The 23,183-nt window shown below is 44.4% G+C and overlaps 1 protein-coding gene across 3 annotated transcripts in view; it reads left to right on the forward strand.

Annotated features, from left to right (window-relative positions):
• NCAPG2 (non-SMC condensin II complex subunit G2) overlaps positions 1-23,183 on the forward strand; it is a 44,552-nt gene that overhangs the window by 3,482 nt on the left and 17,887 nt on the right. For 2 of the 3 annotated variants that reach the window (XM_016160968.2, XM_016160969.2), the window contains exons 6-18: positions 1,197-1,351; positions 2,866-3,000; positions 5,420-5,514; positions 6,100-6,169; positions 8,576-8,662; positions 10,929-11,024; positions 11,636-11,761; positions 13,699-13,878; positions 14,901-15,053; positions 17,835-18,057; positions 18,274-18,377; positions 20,717-20,890; positions 22,727-22,797. In XM_016160968.2, the coding sequence (XP_016016454.2) occupies positions 1,197-1,351; positions 2,866-3,000; positions 5,420-5,514; positions 6,100-6,169; positions 8,576-8,662; positions 10,929-11,024; positions 11,636-11,761; positions 13,699-13,878; positions 14,901-15,053; positions 17,835-18,057; positions 18,274-18,377; positions 20,717-20,890; positions 22,727-22,797 (1,669 nt within the window). The remainder of the gene's footprint in view (positions 1-1,196; positions 1,352-2,865; positions 3,001-5,419; positions 5,515-6,099; positions 6,170-8,575; positions 8,663-10,928; positions 11,025-11,635; positions 11,762-13,698; positions 13,879-14,900; positions 15,054-17,834; positions 18,058-18,273; positions 18,378-20,716; positions 20,891-22,726; positions 22,798-23,183) is intronic. The other variant, XM_016160970.2, reaches the window with a different exon arrangement.

The following is a 23,183-nucleotide window of genomic DNA, read 5'->3' on the forward strand; positions in this document are numbered from 1 at the left end:
GGACCAGTAGTAGAGTTTATTAAGGGGAAATAGTCTGATTCTAAATTTATTAAATTACTTAATTTAGTAATTCTGAATTGCTGCCAGATAGTTTCAGTTTAACCAAATATGTGTGACACTGAATTTTTTTTTTTTTTTAAATATGTTATGAACATTACCTGAGGAATAATTGTTGACTGTCAGAGCAGTTTTTCTATTCAATTTGTATTATGGTACTTTTCAAGTTTTAACTGAACTATAAGATTTTTAACTTATAACTATAAAATTTGGTTTATAACTATAAAAATTTTAGAACTATAAAATTATTTAGGAGGAGCACTAGATTGAATTAATGAGAAGACATGATAAAATGTATATAACATTTTATAGACACAAAAGTAATTTTAAGTAATGATTTTAAGAAAAATCTCACGTACCCTCACCCCCCACTCTGTGAATATAAGTAGTTCCAGCTCTTCATTCTCAGCATCACGTGGATTCGTGGACCAGTGTGGCATGTGCTTTATTCAGAATTCTTGCACAGTAATCACTGAAAATCGCTCCCGAGTGCTTCGTGCATGTTACCGACAGTTGGGTTTTTTGCAGTCTCCCGATAACTGTTTTGTGAAACAGTTAGTACTAATGTTGTAGCTCCCAACTTTTCATTAATTGGGGAATTTTGTGTGAGTATAATGGCATTCACATATCTGTGGATTATAATTATGGGTACATTATTCGTATTTTCATTCTTGAACATTTCTGTTCATAAAAGCACTGCAGTTTTGGTATTTATTATAATAGTTGCTTTTGCTGTTTTTCACCAATTAGCCAGAATTTGAGGCCAACACATTGAGGGATGGTTGCGGTGATTGTCAGTCAGTAGACCTGACCCGGCTCTGGCGTGAATTGTCACCATGGTGTCATTGCACTTACATTCCGATAGCTTTGATACCTGCCTCTTAAATTAGGGGTGTGGGCAGGATGCCATCTGTGAGTCTCCTAGTTCTAAATTCTCTATATTAGTGGGTCTGCTTTTATAGCAGTAGTGAAACAGTTTTTAATTAGTATCGTTTGCATTCCATAAGTAATGTATATAAATCTTTGGCAAATCAAACAATCTAGTGCTTAGCAAACCTTCTTAAGTCATGGTGCGCCACACTGTTGAGTCACAGCTAATTCTGATCTGCTCCTCTGACGACACTTGCTGGGTCTCTTAGGTGTCCTGTACGCGCTACCTGCATCTGAACGGAAGCTGCAGGGCTCCATTCAGGACTTGTGTGTCACGTGGTGGGAAAGAGGCCTGCCTGCCAAAGAGGACATGGGCAAGACTGCTTTCGTCATGCTGCTGAGGAGGAGTCTCGAGACGAAAACAGTGTGTTTGCTTTTTACTTAAACAGTGCACATGTTCATATTGTTATGAGTGTGTTTCCTCATCAGTGGCCTGACTACAGTGGTTTCTCCTGTTAAGGTTTTTTTTTTTAAACTACAGGGTGTTCAGAGTTGGCAGTCAGGGGTGGGCAGCGGCTCCATGGTGCAGCCGTATACAGGCTTTCTCCTCCCTCTCCCACATATGTGTGGCCTGTGTCCTCCGTCTTGTCTCTTCATAGTCGCAAGGTGACTATTCAACTTACACCATATGTGAGTTCAAGGCAGGGGAGAGCAGCAATACTGAGGCAGGAGACTGGGCGTAGCTGCCCATGTTAGAGTGGTCCTCAGAGGCAGACCCCATGGTGGCACCGGATAGGATGGGACATATACTGGTGAGGACAGGAGGGGGCAGGAGTAGTCAGGCACAGCCTTCAGACCCAGGTGCAGATGCCACACTGGGCCGGTGGGCAGGGGGGTGGGTGGGGGTAGGATTGTTTCAGATGAGAGCACAGGCCTGAGGACCAATGGAGAGTGAGTGTGAAGCTCAGCTGTAACTTGGGCTGTTTTTCATCCTGTAATCTTTAGTGTAGTTCAGAAATCCAGAAAAAAACAAAACGTTTTTCCCCCTGATCAGGTCAACAGCAGATACTCATGTTCATCTTAGAAAATTGGGTTAATGAAGAAAAGAGAAAATGAGAAAGATAAAAGTTGTCCATAATTCTACTACCCAAGGTCATTGTCATTATTTTAGGGCTATGGAGGGATTTCTCTGGCACTTCTCCCACATCTCCATGTCTTTTTTTCACGACAGATTTCTAGAAATGAAATCCGTAGGTCCTTGGGTTTGAACGTGGAGGTCTTGATGCATATTGCCAGCAGCTTTTGAGAAAGCTTCGACCACGCGTGTTCCTGCCTCCCCGTGAGAGGCTGTCCTCCTGGGGCCTCCAGGGAGCAGTCAGTTCTGTGACAGAAAGGGCCCTTTGGGTACAGCCTCAGCCGGCGATCTAGGAGTGACTGAAACCCCTTGTTTATGTTAGAATTTATCCTTAAGCCATCATTGATTTGTCTTTTTAAAATCTACTTTCCTGCCATTTTTTGTTTAGCTTTTCAATCAAGACCTTTGCCATCTTCCTAATTTTCTACATCTGCGCCAAACATGGGGCTATTTAAATTTAAAGCTAAGAAAATTAAAAAATTGGGTTCTTCATTCACCCCAGTCACATTTCAGTTGCTCGACAGGCTGAGGTGGCTGGTGGCTCCACACTGCAGACTCCAACGTTTCCTCGTTGCAGGAAAGTGCTGAGCTGTGCTGGGCATCAGGGTGTCTGCTGGCTTCTGCCTGCGTTTTGTAAAGGTGTTCTCTAGAGTTACAAGAGACATTTGCAAATTTTAAAATGTCATTTTTTTTTAATGAATAGAGTTGTAATTATTTATGATATAAAATATTCTTATAGTTAATTTGAAATGTGATCTGTTTATTAAAAAAACTAATGTTTTTCTTTTTTATGTCATTCTTAGGGTGCAGACATATGTCGACTTTGGCGTATTCATCAGGCTTTATATTGCTTTGATTATGATTTGGAGGAAAGTAGAGAAATTAAAAATATGCTACTTGAGTGCTTCATCAATGTTAATTACATCAAGAAGGAAGAGGTAATTAGGTTTTTCTTTTTTGGTTTATTTGTGAACTGCTTTTTAATCGATTTTTTTTCCCTAAGTTCATGTGGTTGCCGTTACTGTGTTTAGTGTACCTTGTTTTGATGAAAGAGTCATCTTAGCTATCAAGGGCCATGATATTTATTGCATGTCATATTTAATACATGGCAGTATTAAGCAGACATTTTACAAGTCATTACTTATTTTTCATCATTAAGTCAGTTGGTAACAGGTGCCTGTGCGAATCTTGGAGGACCTGTGATTGCATTAAATAAGAATGATTAAAAATAAGGTTGAGAAAGCACTTCTCGGTGGATTAGAGCTGGCCCTCTGCCCTCATTCCAGGTTAATTGGCATGTACTCAAAACTGTCATCACGCAATAGTCTCGATTTCTTTTTTCTGCCATTAGTAAACCCAGAGAGGCTTCTGGCCCTCTGCTTCACTGTCCATTCTGGTGGTCACTCCCACATGTGGTTTCTGAGCACATGAAAGATGGCCTTAACTGTAAAATACACATGGATTCAAAACTTAGTATGAAAAAAGTATAAGATATCTCAATAATTGTTATACATTTATTATGTGTTTGAGTGATAATGTTTTGGACATATTGGCTTACACAAATATTAAAGGTAACTTTTTTTTTTTGCTTTTATAAATGTGGGTACTAGAGAATTAAACACTAGAGTGACTGGCCTAGTTCTGCTGGACAGTGCTGCTGTACTGCCTTGGGGTCTTTCTATGGTGGTTTATCGATCATTGACTGTCCCCGCGAAGCAGAGAAGACTGTTGCTCATGCTGTGAAATACAGCCTCTGCGCTTGGTTGCTTATGGCTTCGCAGACCCGTATGTGGGGCAGGCAGAGGAGGAGGTCATCCTTCCTCCGGCGGGGTGGGCAAGGCTTACCCAGAGGAGGAGGGCGAGGCCCTGTCAGGAAGCCCTGCAGAGGAGAATCTTCTCCAGGTGTCACAGCTAGTCAGCGGTGGAGACAGAATTCGACCCAGTTTGCGCATTCCAGTGCACCATCTCTGGCCAGCCCAGGTCAAAGGCCATCAGTCATGACTGACCATACTGACCCAAACCTTTGGCTTCTGGGGTCAGAAAGGCCGTTTTCAGATCCTGTTTGTTCACTTTGTGGGTGGTGGCCTTGATCAGACTACTTTCAAGCTCAGTGTTTCTTTCTGCACAGCGGAAACAGCAGTTGGCTTCTCACTGGCTCCTGCGAGGGGCTCGTGTGGCGGTGCGTGCAGCGCCCTCCGCGCAGTGCCGGCCGGGTGCCCATCTCTCAGGGCTCTCGCTGTGCTTGTGGCCGTGATCGCAGCATCACCTTTAGAAAAGATGCTGGCGAGTGGCCTGTGCCTTAAGAATTTCCAGGATGGTTATGAAATTTGGGGGGAGAGTGAAGTTAAAAGTGGATTCAGACACACACACACAATTTATTTTGGCTTATACTTAGCAGTTGATGGATTCTATTTGTTTAACTTATATGTATGTGCAGGTACGTGGCATAGACGGACAAACACGCATGAGTGTTAGAAGTTTTTTTTTAACCGATATGCTCTTTTGTATTTAAGATACCTAAACGAGCTTCCTAATCAGTTATTAATTTGATTAGGTCGGTTTCCAAGCATTTGGGGTAAACAGTAAATACCTTGTACTCTGTTGACAAGTTGCTTGCAATACATACTGGTTTTTAACGTGCTTGATGCATGCGTGGTCACTGCCATTTGCATCGAAGTGCATTGCGTTTCTGTCTGTGAAGAGGTAATGGTGCTGTTCTCCAGGGATGTTCTTGATGCATTGTATGCAGTCTGTGGCGTGTATAGGTTCACGTGTGTCATCTAGTAGCGTGCATGTAAATTAATGTTACAAGACAATATGTATGCCATTTGTAACTTGCGGGCTATACGTGTTTGAAAATTCTTAGCTACTTAGCCTCTTAACTTTACAAGTCCTCAGTTTTCTCATTTATAATAGATGATATGCACTAATGTTCAATTCCATTCCCACCCCAAAATGGAGATTTCAAGCATTCTTTGATTTTGGGTTATTTAGATCTCCATGACAGAAGGAAATGTGGATGAACCATTGAACTGCTTTGCTGGGCTGTGTGGTGGCTGCCCGTCTGAGTAATTATGTGGTCGAGCAAGAAAGGAACTCCGTGGTGTCCCCTGCTAGCCTCTCAGATGGGAGCCTTCCCGCCCTTGTCCTGCTGTCCCTCTCTGTCGCCTCGAGGCTCCCACTGCACCCCACACAGGAGCAGACACCAGCACAACTCTGTTCTGTGGACACGGAGTTATAATTGTGGACGCTTCCCCGATTAGGAATAGCCTCCGTCGATGTTATTAAACATTTAAAGAATTATTTGGTTTTTAAGAACTGGGATTTTTTATCAGATCTGCTTTTTTTAATTTACAGGGAAGAAGATTTCTTAGTTCTCTTTTCAATTGGAATATAAATTTTATTAAAATGATCCACGGGACCATTAAAAACCAGTTACAGGGATTACCCAAGTAAGTATTAAACATAATTAATATTTTCTGTTATCTTAATCTCATTTTGAAAAATTCTAGTTGACCTCACTTTTAAAAGTTATATTAATGTATTGGGAGCTTTAGAAATTATCTCTTAAATTATGGTATTTGTTGTGGTCTTTCATACGACTGGATATTTTCCCTGCTATAAGAAACCATTCTTTTTCAGTAATGACGTTGAAATTGAGATTTTAATTTGTGGGAGTTCTTTAAATAGCGACATTATTTACCAGTTAAATCTCAGCCTCGATCACAGTACAGCCTGTGTCCCTAACACTGGCCACGCCGTTTGGGCTATGTTCTCATGGTTTCACAGAAAATAGTAAAGTTCTGGGGGAGCCTTGCCTGAGAAGGAAGAAAATAGGGTGATACTTCAGTTCCGCTTCTGCAGACTTTCTTCTACTTTCTTCTGTCGGTAGATCACAGAACACTACAGGTGTTTTGCAAAGCACTGGTTTGAACCGAGTTTCTTCTTCCCCAGGGTAGGAGGGTTACCTGAAATAATATACTTGAAAACTATAATGCTTTGAACTTGCATTAAAACTTTAAAATTTTCTTTAATAGGTCTTTGATGGTCCACATTGCAGAGATTTATTTCAGAGCTTGGAAAAAGGCTTCAGGGAAAATTTTAGAGGTATTTTCATTTTATTAAATGTTAACACTTATTTTATTAACTTCTCATTACTAAATAAGCCATCATGGAAGAGTCCCTTAAAACTTGTGTTGATGGCGTCTGTCAAAATAAAGCCACATGATGAGAACCTGTGTGGTGGGCTCCAGCCCCCACGTGCTCGTTCCTGTGCCTGAGCACAGCCCCACGCACCCGCCACCGAGATGTGCAGTGGGGCGGCTCTGGGCCTGCAGCGTCTGGCCACACGTGGCTGCTGGGCATGTGACATGCGGTCAGTCCCAATGGAGACGTGCTGAAAGCGTAAGAAACACACCCGATTTTGAAGACTTAGTATGGAAAGAGAATATAAAACATCTTAGGGATATTTTTTAAAAATATTGACTGCATGTTGAAATGATACTGGATATAAGGGCTAAACAAAGTATTAAAATAATTTTACCTGTTTCTCTTTTCTGTTTTAATGTGACCACTAGAAAACTTAAAATTGCGTTTGTGGCTCACCTTCTGTTTCTGTTGCACAGTGCTTCTTGTGAACCTCAGGCCACTTCTTTTAATTACATTATTTTTGAGAATTTAAAGACATTTGGTTTGAATATGGCCAGCCTTCAGTGACTGTATGATATCTATGTTATGAAGACATGGTTGTATAATCCACCATCACAATTAAATATTCAAAGGCCGTGTCAGAAACATCATAGGAGTCTGCCTGATAGCCCTTATGTTTTTCTAAGACTAGATTCTCAAATGTGTTTTCTTTCCCTCAGAGTAAGATTTTACTCTAAGTCAAAAAGTAGTGTTTCCTGCTTGGGGAGCAGGCCCTGACCTGGTGGCTGGGAGAGGAGGTTTGCAGGCAGAGGGGGTTTGGAGTTTATTTCGGTCCACTCTGCTCTCCTGCCCATCTTAAGCTGGTTTTGTGACTTCTGCTTCTGAAAAGCAAAGGGTTATCACTTATTTTTCCCTGCCGACAACTTCTAGAATAGTTTGACATGATGTAATTTTGGGCAGGAAAGGGGACCACTAGGGCATTGTGCGGTTTTTGCGTTGTATTATGGCGTGAAACTTGTCCACAGGAAGAGATATTTGTCCCCCTTTTCTCCAGTAGTGGTTTAAAAAATAGGAGTTTGTGATTAAAAACTTAATTATTTAACTAGATCGGTGCCAAATTAGTACCAGAAATTATACTTCTCAACATTCTCCTTTCACTTTCTTCCCTTCTCCAACTTTTTAAAGCAAATTCCAGACATGCCATCTCATTTCTATGGCCTTCGGTTTGCATCTCTAAAAATATGGCTATGCAGTGCCCTTATTGTACCAAACAAATTCCTGGGTAGATTTAAGAATAATTAAGCCATATTTAAATTTCTCAGCTTTGTAAAAATGCTTTTTAATTTTTTTTTTTTTTTTTTTTGGAATCAAGATCCAACAGGTTTCCCAATGGCATATTTGCTTGTCCTACCATTTAAATCTTGTGCAACATTCACTTTTTAAAATCTATGTCACCAATACGTTGAAGAAACTGGGTCATTTCTCCTGTAGAATGTCCATATGCTGGTAATTAGCTTGAGAACTCGACTTTATGGCACAAATACTTAACAGGTAGTGCCGTGAATCTCCTATTTCGTCGCAAGTCCGACAGTCTAGTCTGCTTCTCCCCATGTGATGGCGTTAAGATTTACTAGTGGCTTCAGATGAAGGAAATATTTTCAAAGATAACGGAGAAGAAGTGAATATTAGTAGAAAGCTTTCCTTATGCCCCTCTGTAAAGCCATGACATCGGGGGGTGGTGCAGAGCACAGGGCAACTAACAGACCAGACCATCCACTGGGAACTTGGGCTGTCCCTGGTGGCTGGCCTTGCTCCATTCAGTTGTCCCAATGTCGAGGACCCTCAGTGCCCTGGCTTCCCCAGGAGCTTCCCGCACCCCGTCCTGCCCCAGCCCTCTCTGCAGTAGCCCTGAAAGACCTTATTCTGGTCAGTTTGGAATCCTGGCCCCCACCTTTGAGGTGGTTTAGTGTCAGTTCTGGACAGGCTCTTGCAAAAGATCCAGACTTCCGAGGTTACAGGACGACTCAGGAAGGGCTCCCAGCTCACTCAGTCCCTGAGCCCTGTCTGGCTTGAACTAGCCTTGTGCTAGGGGGAAACTGGCCCTGCCCGTTAGCACAGATTGAGTTCTCATCCAATAGGTAGAAGGCCAAGTGTCCGCTTTGCTGTATGAAAATTGAAGGAGCTCTAAGGGGTGTACTGCAACCGAAGAGCCGTGATGTCGGGGTCCAGGTTTTCCCTCATGAGACCGAGGGTGGCAGGGCAGACGGGCCCTTCGTGCTCAGGCTGCCGCATGGCCTGCCCCTCCGCCTGGCTGGGCGTGCGCACCCCGATAACTCGCGTGCCGCTTGCCGTTTGTCGTTCCAGACCGTCGAGCACAGCTGCATCCAGGACTTCATGTACCACGGCGTCCACCTTCAGCGGAGGTCACCGGTGCACCCCCGAGTGCGTGAGGTAGGCGACACCCAGCGTTCGTCCTGCGTGCTTCAGTCGCGTCTCATCTCCTTGGTTTTTAGAACATTGTTTTTCTTAAATTTAAAAATTCAGTTGAGCTTTCGTGGGCATCAGTTAGAGGGATGTCTCGGAATCTTGCTATTTGCCACCAGAGTCTTGATTAGGAGAGCAAAGGTGTGCTGTTAAGGCAGCTGAACTTTACTTAAACCACCTTAATTAAAATGTCCAGAATCATCACTTTCTAGCTGCCACTACCACTTTTTCAAAAAAGAAGGTATTTAAGATTATTTTTATCATTTACTTTTATACATTAAATTTCCATGTTGGTATTTTGCAAACTGAATGGACTGTTTTGTTAGTTTCTTTTGATAAGATTTTGTTTTTAAAGGATAATCTGAGAATTTATATATGAGTTTTATCTTTATCTTGTAAATGGTAAATAAGATAATATATCGTAAATGGTAACTAATTTTATCCTTATATTGTAAATGTAAGCGAGGCTCTGTTATCAGCGCCTTTATCACACTGACATGTTGGGTGATCCCCTGACCCTGGCTTGAGGGACCAGGACGTCCCCTCCGCTGTGCTGATCAGTGTCCTGTCCTAGGTGTCACCTTGTCTGCTTGCTGTTTCGGTACCTTGTGTCAACAGCCTAGGTGGACAAGGGCTGCTTCTTTACACTTTTGATAGTGAAATCGCAGTTATTTGTAGAATGTAGATATACTAATTAAGTTTAAGTGGATAAGAAAACATTTCTTTACATTATCAATGATTAAGTTTGAGTTACTCAAAGACAAAGAGTCCAGAGATACTTACCTACCCGTGCCCCAGTCCCAATGTGGCTTCATAAAGCCGTAGGTCAGTTGGGTCATTTATTTCACAGAATGCTTTGGGCTTTAGATTCTGCTTGGTCATAAGGAATGACATGTTAAACTACAGATTGGTGACATAGTTGCTTTACTCTTGGTACCAAATAACTAAAGACTTTTTTATATCTGATTTTTCTGCTGTGGTTAGAGTAATTAAGATACTTTAAGTATAGCTATCACTATTTGATAAATTTATGGAAAAATGCACAGAATATTGAAGAATATTAGCTTTCACTTTTTAAATGCAATGTATTCCTGGACTCTAAAGAATTATTATCACTGCTTATAACACTTAATAGCTTATTCCTCAAATCCTCCTTTGGATAAAGATATATGATAAACGATTTTATTGATGCGCTGAAATGCATTCAGGACATGCTTCAGAAGTCATTTGAAAGTAATCCTCATATCATTGGCGGAAATCTAAAATTAGGTAACAGTAATGGTTGCTCAACTCAATATACTAAAACCCACTGAATTGTACACTTTAAAAGAGTGACTTTTATGGTCTGTGAAGTATCTTAAAGGTATTGAAAAATCTTTCTGTGAAGCAAGTATATTTTGATACCAACACTTGATAATATTGGACACAAAAAACAAAGTGTAGACTAATATCATTTATCACAAAACTCCTAAATAAAGAATTAACAATCAGGAAAAAATAATCCCCAGACTATAGTTCTTTCAGGGTGAAGTTGACTCAAGTTCAGTTAAAGTATAAGTTGTATAGCCTGTTTAATTTTTTTTTCTATTTTTTCCTAATAGAATTTTAGCTCCTAGAGTTGTGAATTAAGGAAGTAAGGTGGAATCGATGGTTGCTGGAGACAAGAGTCTGCGAAGAGTTGCAGGAAGATCCTTGCTGGGAAAAGGGAGGGGGAAAGAACACAGGAACAGTCGCTCACAGGGCAACCCCGCTTTTGATTTCTCAGACGTTTGGGGGAGCACTTGGCGTCTAAACTGAGCTCGTACTGTGAAGGGTCACTAAGCAGCGACACTTGTTTTGAGATGCGCCTTTTTCGGGTATCCATTATAGGCTCTTAGAACCAAACAGATTGGGAGCCCAGCGCCTTGTAGAGCCGGAGTGAGCTACAGAAACCACTTAGCCTAACTCCTTTCCATTTTCCCTGGAGGTTATGGGGTGTGTGGCTGTTGGTCACAGAGAAAAACTAGAACCTAAACCTCATATAGCCCCCAGGTCAGCAGTCACAGGCTTCTCTCACGTGATCACCCACGTCGAGTGCTGTCAACACATCTGTCTGCTGCAGGTGCTCTCAGGACTGAGGCATGAGTGCCCGTTTTGGGGAGGAGAACATGCTCTCCCTGTGGGCTTTTCAAAGTGGGATCTCAGATGTTTTTTAAAAACACTCCCTCTGTTTTCTCCTCTTCTTGGCTCCTAGGTGCTAAGTTATTTTCACCATCAAAAGAGAGTTCGGCAGGGAGTGGAGGAGATGCTTTATAGACTGTATAAGCCCATCCTTTGGAGAGGGTTGAAGGTAAGCAGTTCAGTAGCCTGTCGTGTTTGGAATGTACCGATGCTGCTGTGAACTCAGTATGCTCTAATTCAGAAATAAGGCAGTAAAAATAGGACTGGAGGCTGGGGGCTTTGTGAAATTTTGGGATGTCCTATTCTCATATTAAAAGCATTAAATTGGGAGTCTGAATTGGCTTAGTGCTGACTACACAGTTAGAAGGGGACTAGTCACACTAACAGCAGAGGTGGTGGGGTTCTGCAGAGCAGGGCGGGGCTGTCCTGGTCCCTTTAAGACTTCCTGCTGGTGACTGGGAGCCAAGATGACAACACTGAGTGTTTAAAGGACCACGCCAGTGATTTCGAACACAGGGAACTGGTGTCGGGAGTGGGACATGATGGTCTCTGTCGTAATGACACAAGGTGGGTTTTGAAACATATCTGTCAACACTGAACTGAGAGTTGGGCTCAGCTTAAGGAAGGTCTCGCAAGTGTGGTCAATTTAAATGTCAGAATTGTCTTTAATTTGTAAATGTGTCTGTGTTGTGATACTTGGAACTTTATTCCAAGAACTCTACACCGAAGCCTTTGAATGGCATCTCTGTGGATCCTGAAACTCTTCTTTCATTATTTTAGGCCAGAAACTCTGAAGTCCGGTCAAATGCTGCGCTGTTGTTCGTTGAAGCATTTCCTGTTAGGGATCCAAACTTCAATGCCATTGAAATGGATAGTGAAATTCAGAAACAGTTTGAAGAACTGTATGTACGTATTTCATGTGGCCAGGCTCCTTATGGCTTCAGCTCTATCTGGGCCCGGTGTACGTCTTGGCTGTCCCCCTGTATCTGCCTGTGCCCTGCCCACCAGATGGCAAGCTATCCAGATCTTCTTCATATTCTTCAAGGGACCTGTCTCCCCTGGTGCCTTCTGCTGCAGCGTGGGCCTACAATGCTCCTTTCTGTTCTCGTAATCTCTTTTGGAACATCTGATTATCGCAATAATTTTAAGCATTTTATGTGTATGCTTGTCTCCCCAGAAGAGAAGTAGGCTTCTTCCTTGCATGGTAAGTTGGTCATGATTTGATGTACATGGACAGAGCTGATCATCAGATAGGAATCCCCTTAGGTTCTATGTGTGAGGGACAGGCAGGCCTGGTGACCCAGTTACCTCGTGGTTGGCATTCTTGCCTTTCCTTTTTCCCGTGTGGAGGTTTTAGGATTATTACACAGAGCCGTGCTCCTCTGGCCCCCAGTATCTGTTCTGAGAACTTTTCCCTGTAGATTGTTTAGCCTGGGGGCAAATGTTTACCCCAGAACCACCACCCTGTGTCTGCAGAGGTGTTTGTGGCCCTCATAGCACCTGTGGTCCCAGCCCCAGGTTTGGTGCTGATCTGAGCTCTGCAGGACACAAGAATGTCCAGGTCACAACCTTCGCTGCTCCTTTCTCTATAAATCTGTCTCTTTTCACTTCTTTCTCATAGAAACTCCTCGGTTTTTGTTTCTGGCATAGTTATCTCTATTATTTGTCATTTTGGAGAGACTTTAGGGAGGAGAGAGGAAGTAAGTACTGATTCATTCCAACTTGAAGCTCACTCCCTTTTTCTTTCTGATTACGGAGTAAGAATTATTTTGTTTTTAAAATTTCACGATAGAAACTTTACACATAATTAACCATAGAGAGCCTGGCATATAATGACCCCCATGTACGCATAACAGTTGCAGTAATTCCTGACCCAAGCCTAATCCATTTCTTTTTCTCTGCTTCTGAAGCAGATCAGCTCAACTCTAAATACTTTGGTAGGTATTGCTAAAACATAGGGACTTTTTTTTTTTTTATCACATAATTAGTACCATTGTAGGAAATAAAGATGAACCACAATTCCTTAATGTCATCAGATGTCACTGTTTTCCAGTGATATTTCAGTGACGATTTTTCAGTTTGGTGAGAACCGCTCTCCATCGAGACCCATGCGTCACGACTGGTCGGGCTGGTGTCCGCGTCCCACGGGCTGCCCGTCCCCTTGCCGGCGGTCCCTCCTCCTCACTCTCCCGTGTGTTCCCCTTGGTGCTTCCGGCGGTGAGGAAGCCAGGTCACCCCTGTGTTTCCTACGGTCTGTGTTCTTCAGAACCTGCAGTGTCGTTGTCTGTCCCTTTGCCCTTCGTATGCTCTGTAAATTGAGAGTTAAATGTCAAGTTACTGAGAGTCACGTTTTTGTGGGCATCTTGTTTGTTGTGTTTGATTTTTTTCTGGTGCCCTTGTGTATTTCCATCAGGGGTACATAACATCTTGACTCCGTGTTTTTAGCAACCACTGATGACCATTGCTTGGTTCGTCATTGTAAGTGGAATTACTTTATTCTGGGCTTTGTGCATTTCAAGACTTTGGGAATTCAAGTCAGTGGCTTACATAGGCTGTGTCCAGTAGGATCCACCAGGGTCTGTACAGCCCTCTGAATGGTGGAGCTGGCTTTGGGGGCTCTGTTGTCAGCAGAGCCCAGTGGATGGGATTGGCAAACGAGGTCCTCTCCTCAGCCATGCAAACGATAAATGATCAGAGACCCAAGAGTCTGCGCATCACCGGTATTTCTAAAGCTTCCAATATCTGTTAAGTTGCGAATGCCCAAAGTGCTAATGGGCGAAGCAGATCTTGATACAGAGAGAACGGACATAAGATTTTAAGCCTTTTCCCCTTCTTACTTATAGAGCCTTTTGGAAGATCCTTACCCGATGGTCCGCTCTACAGGGGTTCTCGGTGTTTGTAAAATAACTTCCAAATACTGGGAGATGATGCCTCCCACCATTCTCGTTGATCTCCTCAAGAAGGTAACTGGGGAACTGGCATTTGATACAAGCTCGGCCGATGTGCGCTGTTCTGTCTTTAAGGTAAGATTTAAAATTACATAAGCAATTTTTATTTATTATAGAAAAGTTAGAAAACCCAGAGGAAGAAAAACTTAAAAATCACCGGTAATCCTGCACAGATGCAGCACTATTGACATTTTGTTGTATATACAAAGTAAGGTTTTATAGACTAAATTGAAAGTGTTTTCTACAGAAAATGCCTACTTGGAATAGTTTTTAGTGTATGTGGGGGAGTGGGCACAGCATTTTAGAATAGGAACTGTATGTATTTAAAAACTTTTAAAAATTATTGTACGTTAAAGCTGACTTCTCTGGCGTACTGTATGTACTTTTAGTAAGAACCTGCAAAAGTATCTTTTCTGCCCTCAGTCATCCAGTTTGAGCAGCTGTCAGGACACATCCAGTCTTGTTTCTTCTGCACCCCCAGCCATTGTCTCCCATGCTTGCTTTGAAGCAAATCCCAGACACTGTATTAGCTCATCCATTTAAGTACGATCTTTAAGGTGTAAAGAAAGAGAAGGTGGTGGAGTGCATCAGACCTTCTGACGAGCCTGGGTAGGTCTTGGCCTCCCACTGGCATGAGCGTGGGGACAGCCTGCGGGGTACGGGTCTGACGGGCGTGGGGCCCTGTGCCTTCTTGGTTTCACGTGGGATCAAGTTGGGAGGTATAGGGAGTGAATGTACAAAAGGGTTCTGGGGCTTAGACTTCGGAGCACACCCTGCCAGCTGTTCTGTGTTTCCTTCTACCCTAAAACCTCTGAAACCTACTAAGAATAAGCGTTGTAATATCGTTTTGTGACCGCTCGAGTCTTGTTTGAATGAAACAATGGAGGAACTGATCAGTCATTGAAACTATACTAATTCATTAAAAATATGTTTTTTATACGAAACTGTTAGAGAAAAGTGTTGTTTTCTGTAGGTATGTTTATTTCACTAGCAGTTCTAGTAAAGGTGGAACTCAAGTGTTTTCTTACCTGAATTTTCTAAACTAAACTCTTTTTTGTTTAAGTTCTAATTTTGAACTGTTATCTTTTTCCTTGTAGTGTCTGCCGATACTTTTGGATAACAAATTAAGCCACCCATTATTAGAACAGCTTTTGCCAGCAGTAAAATACAGTCTCCATGACAATTCAGAGAAAGTGAGAGTGGCTTTTGTTGATATGCTGCTGAAAGTTAAGGCCGTGAGGGCTGCTAAGGTAAGGTCCACAGGATCTTTCTCAATAAGACGTAAAATAAGTGAGTACATTATTTTCATCAACAAAAAGACAAAACAGTTTTAATTCCAAGAGTTTTAGTAATAACAGTTCAAACTAATTGATATCTGGTATAGTCTACCAATTGTTACTGTCAAAATTTTATTTGTTTTATGATTCATTGAAGTTTCTAGAAATAACAATGTGTGTTTTCTCTTTGAAAGACAATGTAAGTACCTTCCTTAAGTTTTATTTTTGTCATAGACGTGAAAGGTTTTTTTTAGAACTATTTAAATGCTTGGCACGTAGTAAGCAGTCAGACATTGGAGGAATGTGGAACAGGCGGTTCCGCATCCCCCGTGTCCTACAGAAGGGAGCGCGGAGGCACTCGTTTGACAGGCATGTATGTGCGATGTTCCTCTAACTATAGCCGTTCAGCTTTTGTTAGCTAAATGTTAGTTATAACATCCTTAACTTCCTTAGTATTTGTGAGTTTTCTTCCTCTGCATGATGCTTTTCTAAAATCTGCTGTAAATGCTGTTTTTTCATGGCCCAGGATTTGGTAGCAGGCTGACAAGCCCCATCAGGGCGGGGTCGGCTGCGCAGGCCTGTGGCGTGTGGGTCCAGCGAGACAGCGCTGTGTGAACGCAAAGCAGGACGAGCCACCGTGGAAGTAACCGCCAGGACAGGGAGCGAACGCAAGTGTCGTTGTGTGTAGTGTGCCACCAGCTGTAGAACACGGGAGCCGCACGTGTGGATTTGCTCAGACGCACACATAATATCCCTAGAAGGAAGCAAGAAATGAGGCACGGCCGCCCGCGTGGCAGGGATTGCGTGTCTGGGGGGGCTCACGCTGCATCGGATACGTGGTGTTTTATGCGTGTTGAATTTCAAACTGTGAATTTTTTTTATATTAAAAAAAATTTCATGTCACCTGCGTAGTAAGAACATCCCTGTCACCCCTAGTCTCAACTGCCTCAGTACTTTTGTCGAAAATCAGCTGAATGTGGACTTGCTGCACCCCGTTCCTCTGTCGTTTCCTGCTCGGCCGGGTGGCACTGCCCAGGTGGCTTTCCAAGAAGCTGGTCGTGTGAGCTCTGCTCTCCAGCCCTGTCCTTTCAGAGTTCCGTGGCTGGCTTAGGCCCTTCACATTTCCATATAAATTTTAGGATTAGCATGTCAGTTTCAACCAAAAAGCTGGTTGCAGTTCTGAATGAATTTGTCATAGCAGCCTATTAAAATTGTGGTTCTGAATCTGAAGTGGAATGTTTTGGCTTAGTTTGTGTTCGAACTGTAAACCTGTTTGCAGAGGATTATTGGAGTGATGGCTGGTGAGGAAGTGGAGAGAGCAGTTGTTCTCCCTTTGTCGTTGGGTCCGCCCAAGAGGACGGGGGAGACGGGTAGGACGGGGACGGCAGTTCTGTGCCGGGGAGCGTGGACCAAGTGTTTCGGCGAGGGGCTTATTTCGTCTTAAGCCTTAGCTCTGCACAGATGAGGCAGAGCGTGGTTAAGCAGTGAGGTCCCTGCAAAGGCTTTTGGTGGGCACACACGCGATTCTTGAAAATCAGGGTCGGATTGGTGGATGTATGGAGAGGCAGCTACCAGGATGTGGGTGGCCGATTGTCCGCCAGGTCGGAATGACGCGGCACGTGCTGCTGTCAGGCGCTGGTTGTGCTTGGGCGCTTGCGGACATGGTTGCATCCAGTGCTAGAGCCGGAATGTGAGCTACCCTCCTCCTTCATTTCCTTTGTAAGCCCTGATAGGACTGAGCTCAGAGAGGCTGGTGCCGTGTTTGATCCTCAGAGGCCTCGGGCGGAATGGCTGGCACGTAGGGGATGATAGGAGGGGCTGAGGGCAGAGGTGGGCCCTGGAAGGAGGCAGGAGACTCAGGTGGAGTGCCGTGTGTGGGCTCTTCGTTCTAAGGCTTGGGGTGACGTACTGATGAGAAACGTCCAGTTGAAAATACTGGAAAGAATGACCGCTAACAGCCAGGTCCTTGAGAAAGAGATGTCGGTGATGGTAGCCCATTATACAGGTGAGAAAACTGTTTTGAGGGTATTTGCACAGAACTACTAGCTGATAATGACTGAGACGGGAATTGAACATTTCACCATTCGCCTGTTGTCTTCTTCTTCTTATACTGTGATATTTTCCTCTTGTCTTGAATTTCTTGCTTAGAAGTTTGGCCCTTTTACTGTGGGCAGTGGACAACTTTGAGCAGAGGGCCAGTAAGACACTCCCGGCAGAGTGAGGTGGGCTGGAGGAAGCCGTGTGGTTACCTAGGCAGACTGGCACTGAGAGGGCGGGTGGACGTGCCTGCGAGAGGGTGCCACTGCAGACCCTCGGTCTGGGTGGCCTTGGGCGTGCCGAAGGGAGGAGATGGGGAGCCGCTTTAGCTTTCTATGTCAAAACCGTTGTAAAATTTCTAATGCAATTGTCACATTAATGGGCCGAAAGTTAAGGTGTCTTAGGAAATTTTTAAATGATCAGACTGATAAGCACAGCTCTCATTTGAGTTTACTGTGCAACAAGCATGGTGCTAATTAATTATAATTACCCCCCAGCAGCCTTATACCTAGGTACGTTATCCATCAGTGCTTTTTAAAACATGGATTTATTAATTCTCATTTCTCCACAGAAGTGTCATAGATTCTGGTATGAGATGAAATTTCTTAAATATAAAAGTTAGTTCCTTTTTGATGATGCTCTGGAAATTTTGCTTAAAATGTTTTCAAGGTTATAAGAACAATTGACAGTTTCCTTCTGCATACATGCTTTATACAGTTTTGGAAAATATGCCCCATGGAGCACATTCTGGCCCGTCTGGCTTTAGATTCCCGGCCTGTGTCTCGACGCCTGGTGAGCCTCATCTTTAACTCTTTCCTGCCCGTGAACCAGCCCGAGGAGGTGTGGTGTGAGCGCTGTGTCACGCTGCTCCAGATGAACCGCGCAGCCGCCAGGAAGTTCTACCAGCACGCCCACGAGCACACTGCCTGCACCAACATAGGTACTGACTCGGCGTCCGCGTGCCCGTCCTGGGTTCACGGCGAGCGCTCTGCGTGCTCCGCACTGGTCATGTTAAAGCTTCCTGCGTCAATGCATTTCTTAATGATTTCCCTGAGATAGTGCTGTTAGTGTTGAGGAATTGTAATTTCACTATTAGAAAGATAATTTTGTCGAGGAAACATGTCAATTAATTACTGATTATCCCTACACATTTTAGCAAAGCTGATCCATGTGATTCGCCATTGTTTAAACGCCTGCATCCGGAAGGCCATCCGGGAGTGCCAGGAGGATGGCGAGGAGCGGGAGAAGGAGAACGTGAGTGTAAGTGGCCACGTTGCCCTGATGCGGACCGGGCGGGCCTTCCCCCTCGCTGCTTAGGAAAAGGCAGAGCGTCAGGTCAACGGTGCCATTTCCACAGACTGCTACGGAGGGCAGCCTGCCCCCAGGTCTCCCCGAGTGGCAGAGTGAGGGACTCCAGGGCCACAAAGCCTTCATAAACAAAGCGCGTTACGCCTTTGCTGGAGTACTAAGCAAGCCCAAACTGTCTGCGCTTCTCACTAATTAACACCAAACCCTAGGTCTTTGTCCTATCGGCACTTCACAACTGTATTATTTCTTGGTCTAAAAAGTATAAAAAGCTGGCCGGCTCAGTCTTTCAGAGACCAGCATTTTACACACATTAAATTGGTTTTTCTCCTGTTGATCTGGTTTTAGGTCAGTTTATTCTTCATACCAGCCTTTGGAACTCAAGAAGAGAAAGGATAGAATTATCCCCCCTCACCTCCACCCGTAGGAATATTTAAAAACTGATTTCTTTAGCATTGACATTTCAGCTGGTAATTTTGGAGGATCATAAATCACGCTTTTGAAAGAATCATATATTTTTTGTCATTTATTGTGGAGTTTGGGTGGGTTTAACACAGAGGACCTTTACTCGTAGTAATACCCTGTTCCTAATTTTCCTCACCTTAAGCTTCCCTGCATATTTAATTCTGCCTGAGGGTGGCATACCTGGACTGGGTCCTGAAGGTTACTGTATTTTACGGTTAGGTGGCTGGTGGGGCCCTTAAGGATTTACTGACGAGATGCTGTTGGGAGTACCATGGGGTTAAATTTCTGGGAATGAGCCTTAATTAGAATTGTCTTTTAGAAAGTAATTTATAAGAAAGTCCCCAAAGACAGTTTATGCTCTCGCTGAGACATGGTACTGCATGGTGGCCACCAGGCCAGGCCCTGGCATTGGTCCACCCTGCCTCCCTCCCCGCCCTGTGCCCCCCACCCCCCGGAAGCTGCTTCCAAGGCTGAAGTGTGGCTTTGCTTGTTCGTTGGTCTCTTGCTGCCCTGCCGCACGTCAGGACAGCTCCGGTCACACATGTGCCCATGGACTCAGGCCTGGTGGGGCCACCAGTGCAGCCCGTTCAGACATTTTCCTCTTCTCTGTCCCAGGAAGGGAAAGCAGGTTTGGAATAAAGAGAAAAGAGTGTAGAGAGAGTGAATCTGCGTTTTATCTTGATGACTGCCCCTGACTGGTAGTTTCATCAGCAACCTGGTCTTTTCAGCCCTGATTTGGGAACCTTCCGCTGGGAGCATTTGGAATTGGTTCTGCTTTTAGTTTGGGCGGGGTCAGAGTTCCTCTCTCCAGAGCTTTTCCCTCAAAAATGGATGGGGTGGCTAGGGTTCTTCAGGAAAGCATTCCCGTTGCTGCTGATACATCTTCAGAAACCTTGGCCGGCGATGCCAGCATGGTGGCCTCCCGCCAGTACACAGGGTGGGGCTGCAGTGTGCGGAGTGGGTGCGGGACGGCGGTGGGTGCTGTGTCCTGTGCTGAGCCGTGAGCATAGCCTCTCGACCACGCGCGCTGAGGGCGGACGTGGCTTTACAGAAGAACGAAAACACGTTTTGTAAGTAGGAGTTGAGAGACTATTCTGTTTTTAATATTGAAGGAACTCCCCACCCCTGTTTTAGAAACCTAGGTGTTTATGAGAAAGCTTGCATTTTATAACATTTCAGTCCATTTTCTGTACCATTAGAGAAGAAAAGGGATTAGAAATATGTAGTTCCATTGTAATCTATGTTAGAAAAGAAACATAATTTGTCATACAGATATTCTCATTCTAAGAATATATGGCTAAATGCAAAATTTTTTGAAGTGGTTTTTTATGTTTTTGTCCTTGCTGTCTTCTTACGGTAGTTTCTAAGCCTTTGGTAGTTTCATTGCTCTTTAAATTTGGCCATACCTCATTCACAGTATTAACTGCCCACTGAAAAATCTCACTTCCTATAGAAACTGCTTTGTCTGTGTATCCTCATTAAACAAGTTTATTTTCCATTACATTTGAGTAGATGGCACAAAACACCAACCCCTGAAGTGAACTGGCCTCCGCATCTCAGGCCGGCTCCCAGGCATGACTTTTCAGTGGAAGGGTAGCAAGCTAATTTGTAATTTGTTATTTCTTGGGTGGGCTTTTAACAACAGATTTACGTCTTAGAGATTCTCAAATACAGAATAAAGTCATTATGACATGCAAATATAGGCTTGATATTCTTTACCTTTCTTGCTTTCGATCTAGAATTCTGAGATGTGCTTTTAAAGATAGTGCCGTTATTTTAAGAGTTGTTAGGATTTGATTCTTTCACAGTAAAATTGTTTTGTGTCTTAGGTTCTGGACAAAACCCTGTCAGTCCACGATGCCGCGTCCATGGCGGGTTTACTGGAAGTCATCGTGATTCTCTGGAAGAGCATTCACAGAAGCATGGAGAGCAACAAGGAGGCCAGAGGCTACACTGTCGGCAAGTTCGCCTCTGTGCTCCCCGAGTACCTGAAGGTGTTCCAGGTGAGACCGGCACCCTTGGCGCAGGCGAAATGACGTTTGTGCAGAGGGAGCGGGGTGCCCCACCGTCCTCGAGCCTCTGCAGCCCGGCGCCTGCCCGGCAGGACAGCTGGCCCCATGTGCCTGTCAGCGCTACACCCCGCACCCAGAGAAACGTCGGGGCTGAGTGCTCGGGGCGTCCGTTTCAATGGTCCATGACACTGTTTCAGAATCCAGTTTGATTTGCCAGGAATCCAGAAAGAGGAGTTTGCGAACATCGGGGTGCAGAAGCACCTCGGTTTCACGGGCAGTTTAGGCAAATGTGTTTTTGAAGCACTTGTGTCCGTGCTGTAGGGGCTGAGGATCGTGTGTAGTTCTTTGTGTGGACGAAGAAAGGCTTCTCATTCCTTGATTTTATTTTTCTTCTGAAGGAAGTTCATATTTCAAAAACAAATGAAAATGCAGATTATTCCATGTTATAAAGAGCATGGTTTGGGTGTAGAATGATCATAGGTCTTAGGAACCACCTGATTCTTGGTGCACTTACTCCCCGCCCTTCTACAGCTGCTCTGGGGGCCAGGTTTCTGCGGCTGACATGTCTGAGCAAACATGTCCTGTCCACAAAAGTAAATAATCTGCCTTGCTGAAGTTTAGTACATTTAAAGCTCAAATAATTACACTGAAGCCAGCATCATCTGAAGATTCTCAAGATAAATACAGATGCCCATAGGATACCGTATGAGATGACAGATGAGCAGTGTGGCCTGGGCTGTCTAGGAACCCAAGGAAGACAGTTAATTCACTTAATTCCAAATGATTCTGGCAAGAGAGCTTCCCTACCCTTAGAATTCAGAGAAGAGCATGCTCATCCTGTAAACAAATAAATACTTTGTAAGTTGCACATAGAGTAGAATCAGCAGTAACAATGAGTGGACTTGTAACATTAAGATATTCATTGGGGGTAAGGGCCGGTTCACTCTAATTGAATGCAAATGAATTGCAGATCATATTTCGACGTTCCTCCTGTTTCTGTTTCATATATATTGAAGAAACAGGGAAGTCATTTCTTTTCTATTTTGGGGGGATCCACCATCCCTCATTTTCCCAACCAACCAAGGATACTTTTATTACGTTTTCTTGATCAAGTGTGGTCTACTGTTTGCTTTATTGTCGTGATAAAACAGTAGTAGGGTAGCTCTAATTTATTGAGCACCATGGTGTCCCAGGCGCTGTGGTGGGTCTGCTGCAGTCCTCACTCAGCCCTTCCAGTGACCCTTCCAGCTGGGCGGAGGCGGAGGCCCAGAGGCCAGCCTCTGCTCCGCGTTGTCCCGACCAGGTCGTGGGATCTGCTTGGACTTAGATTTCGCTAGGTGGCTCCAAAGCCCATATGTATACCATTGAACCTGCATTATCTTTGTAATGATGTTCTGATTGTTTTATTTAAAAAATTTTCTCAGACTAGTTTCATTTGCTTGAGATTTATGTTTAGGATGCCACGTATATCACAGTTAATTTTTTTCCTTTCATCAATATTGTTTTTACAATAAAAGAGTCTGACAGGAGGAAATCTCGTGTGTTCTGATTACTAGGGTACCCTAGGATTTAGATTGGTGCCTTGCACACAGTAGGTGCTCACTATTTGCACGAGTTCGTATGTCACACAGAGGAGTAAAGTGTCCTGTGGAAGTCTTGAGAACAGTCATCAGTGTGAGGCTTTCTAGTAGGTAGGGGTCCCGCTGAGTGTGGAGAGGGCTACCTAGTCTTATTCCCATGAGTGTCTTTGAAAACAGGACGTCAGGAGTTGTGCAGGAAGGCTTTCAGACATCGACATATGTGTTTTCTTTCTCTTTATGCTTTTAGGATGACCACTGCAAGACGCCTCTGTTCGTGCTGATGTCCTTTATGCCAGCCTCCGCCGTGCCTGCATTCAGGTACCCGCTCCGCACGGGCAGAGGGGCCCTGCGCGGCTCCTCGTCCTGCATCGGCACGCCGCGCACTGCAGCCTTGGTTCCCAGCGCCTCTCCCCATACCTCCCGCCTCCGCTGTGGCCGGGAAAAGAGCAGGGCGCCCTCCCTGCAGGCGCTGGAGCTGCCGAGCAAGGCCGCAAGAGGCTCTGAAGTGGGGGCTGCTTTGCTAGCCCAGCGCGGGGCCTAGAGCTGCGCCCTGGGCCGCCCTGGCTCCGGCGCCGCTGCGAACGCGGCTGTGGGCTCTGAGGAGCGCACGGGGACACGGGGACTCAGCTGAAGGGGCAGTGCGGACAGCTCCTCTGCTGTTTCTTTACTGATCGATTCTTAAAGCGATAGTGTGGCTAGGTCGG

The sequence above is a fragment of the Rousettus aegyptiacus genome, unplaced genomic scaffold (genome assembly GCF_014176215.1).
Source record: "Rousettus aegyptiacus isolate mRouAeg1 unplaced genomic scaffold, mRouAeg1.p scaffold_m13_p_13, whole genome shotgun sequence".
Taxonomy (NCBI): domain Eukaryota; kingdom Metazoa; phylum Chordata; class Mammalia; order Chiroptera; family Pteropodidae; genus Rousettus; species Rousettus aegyptiacus.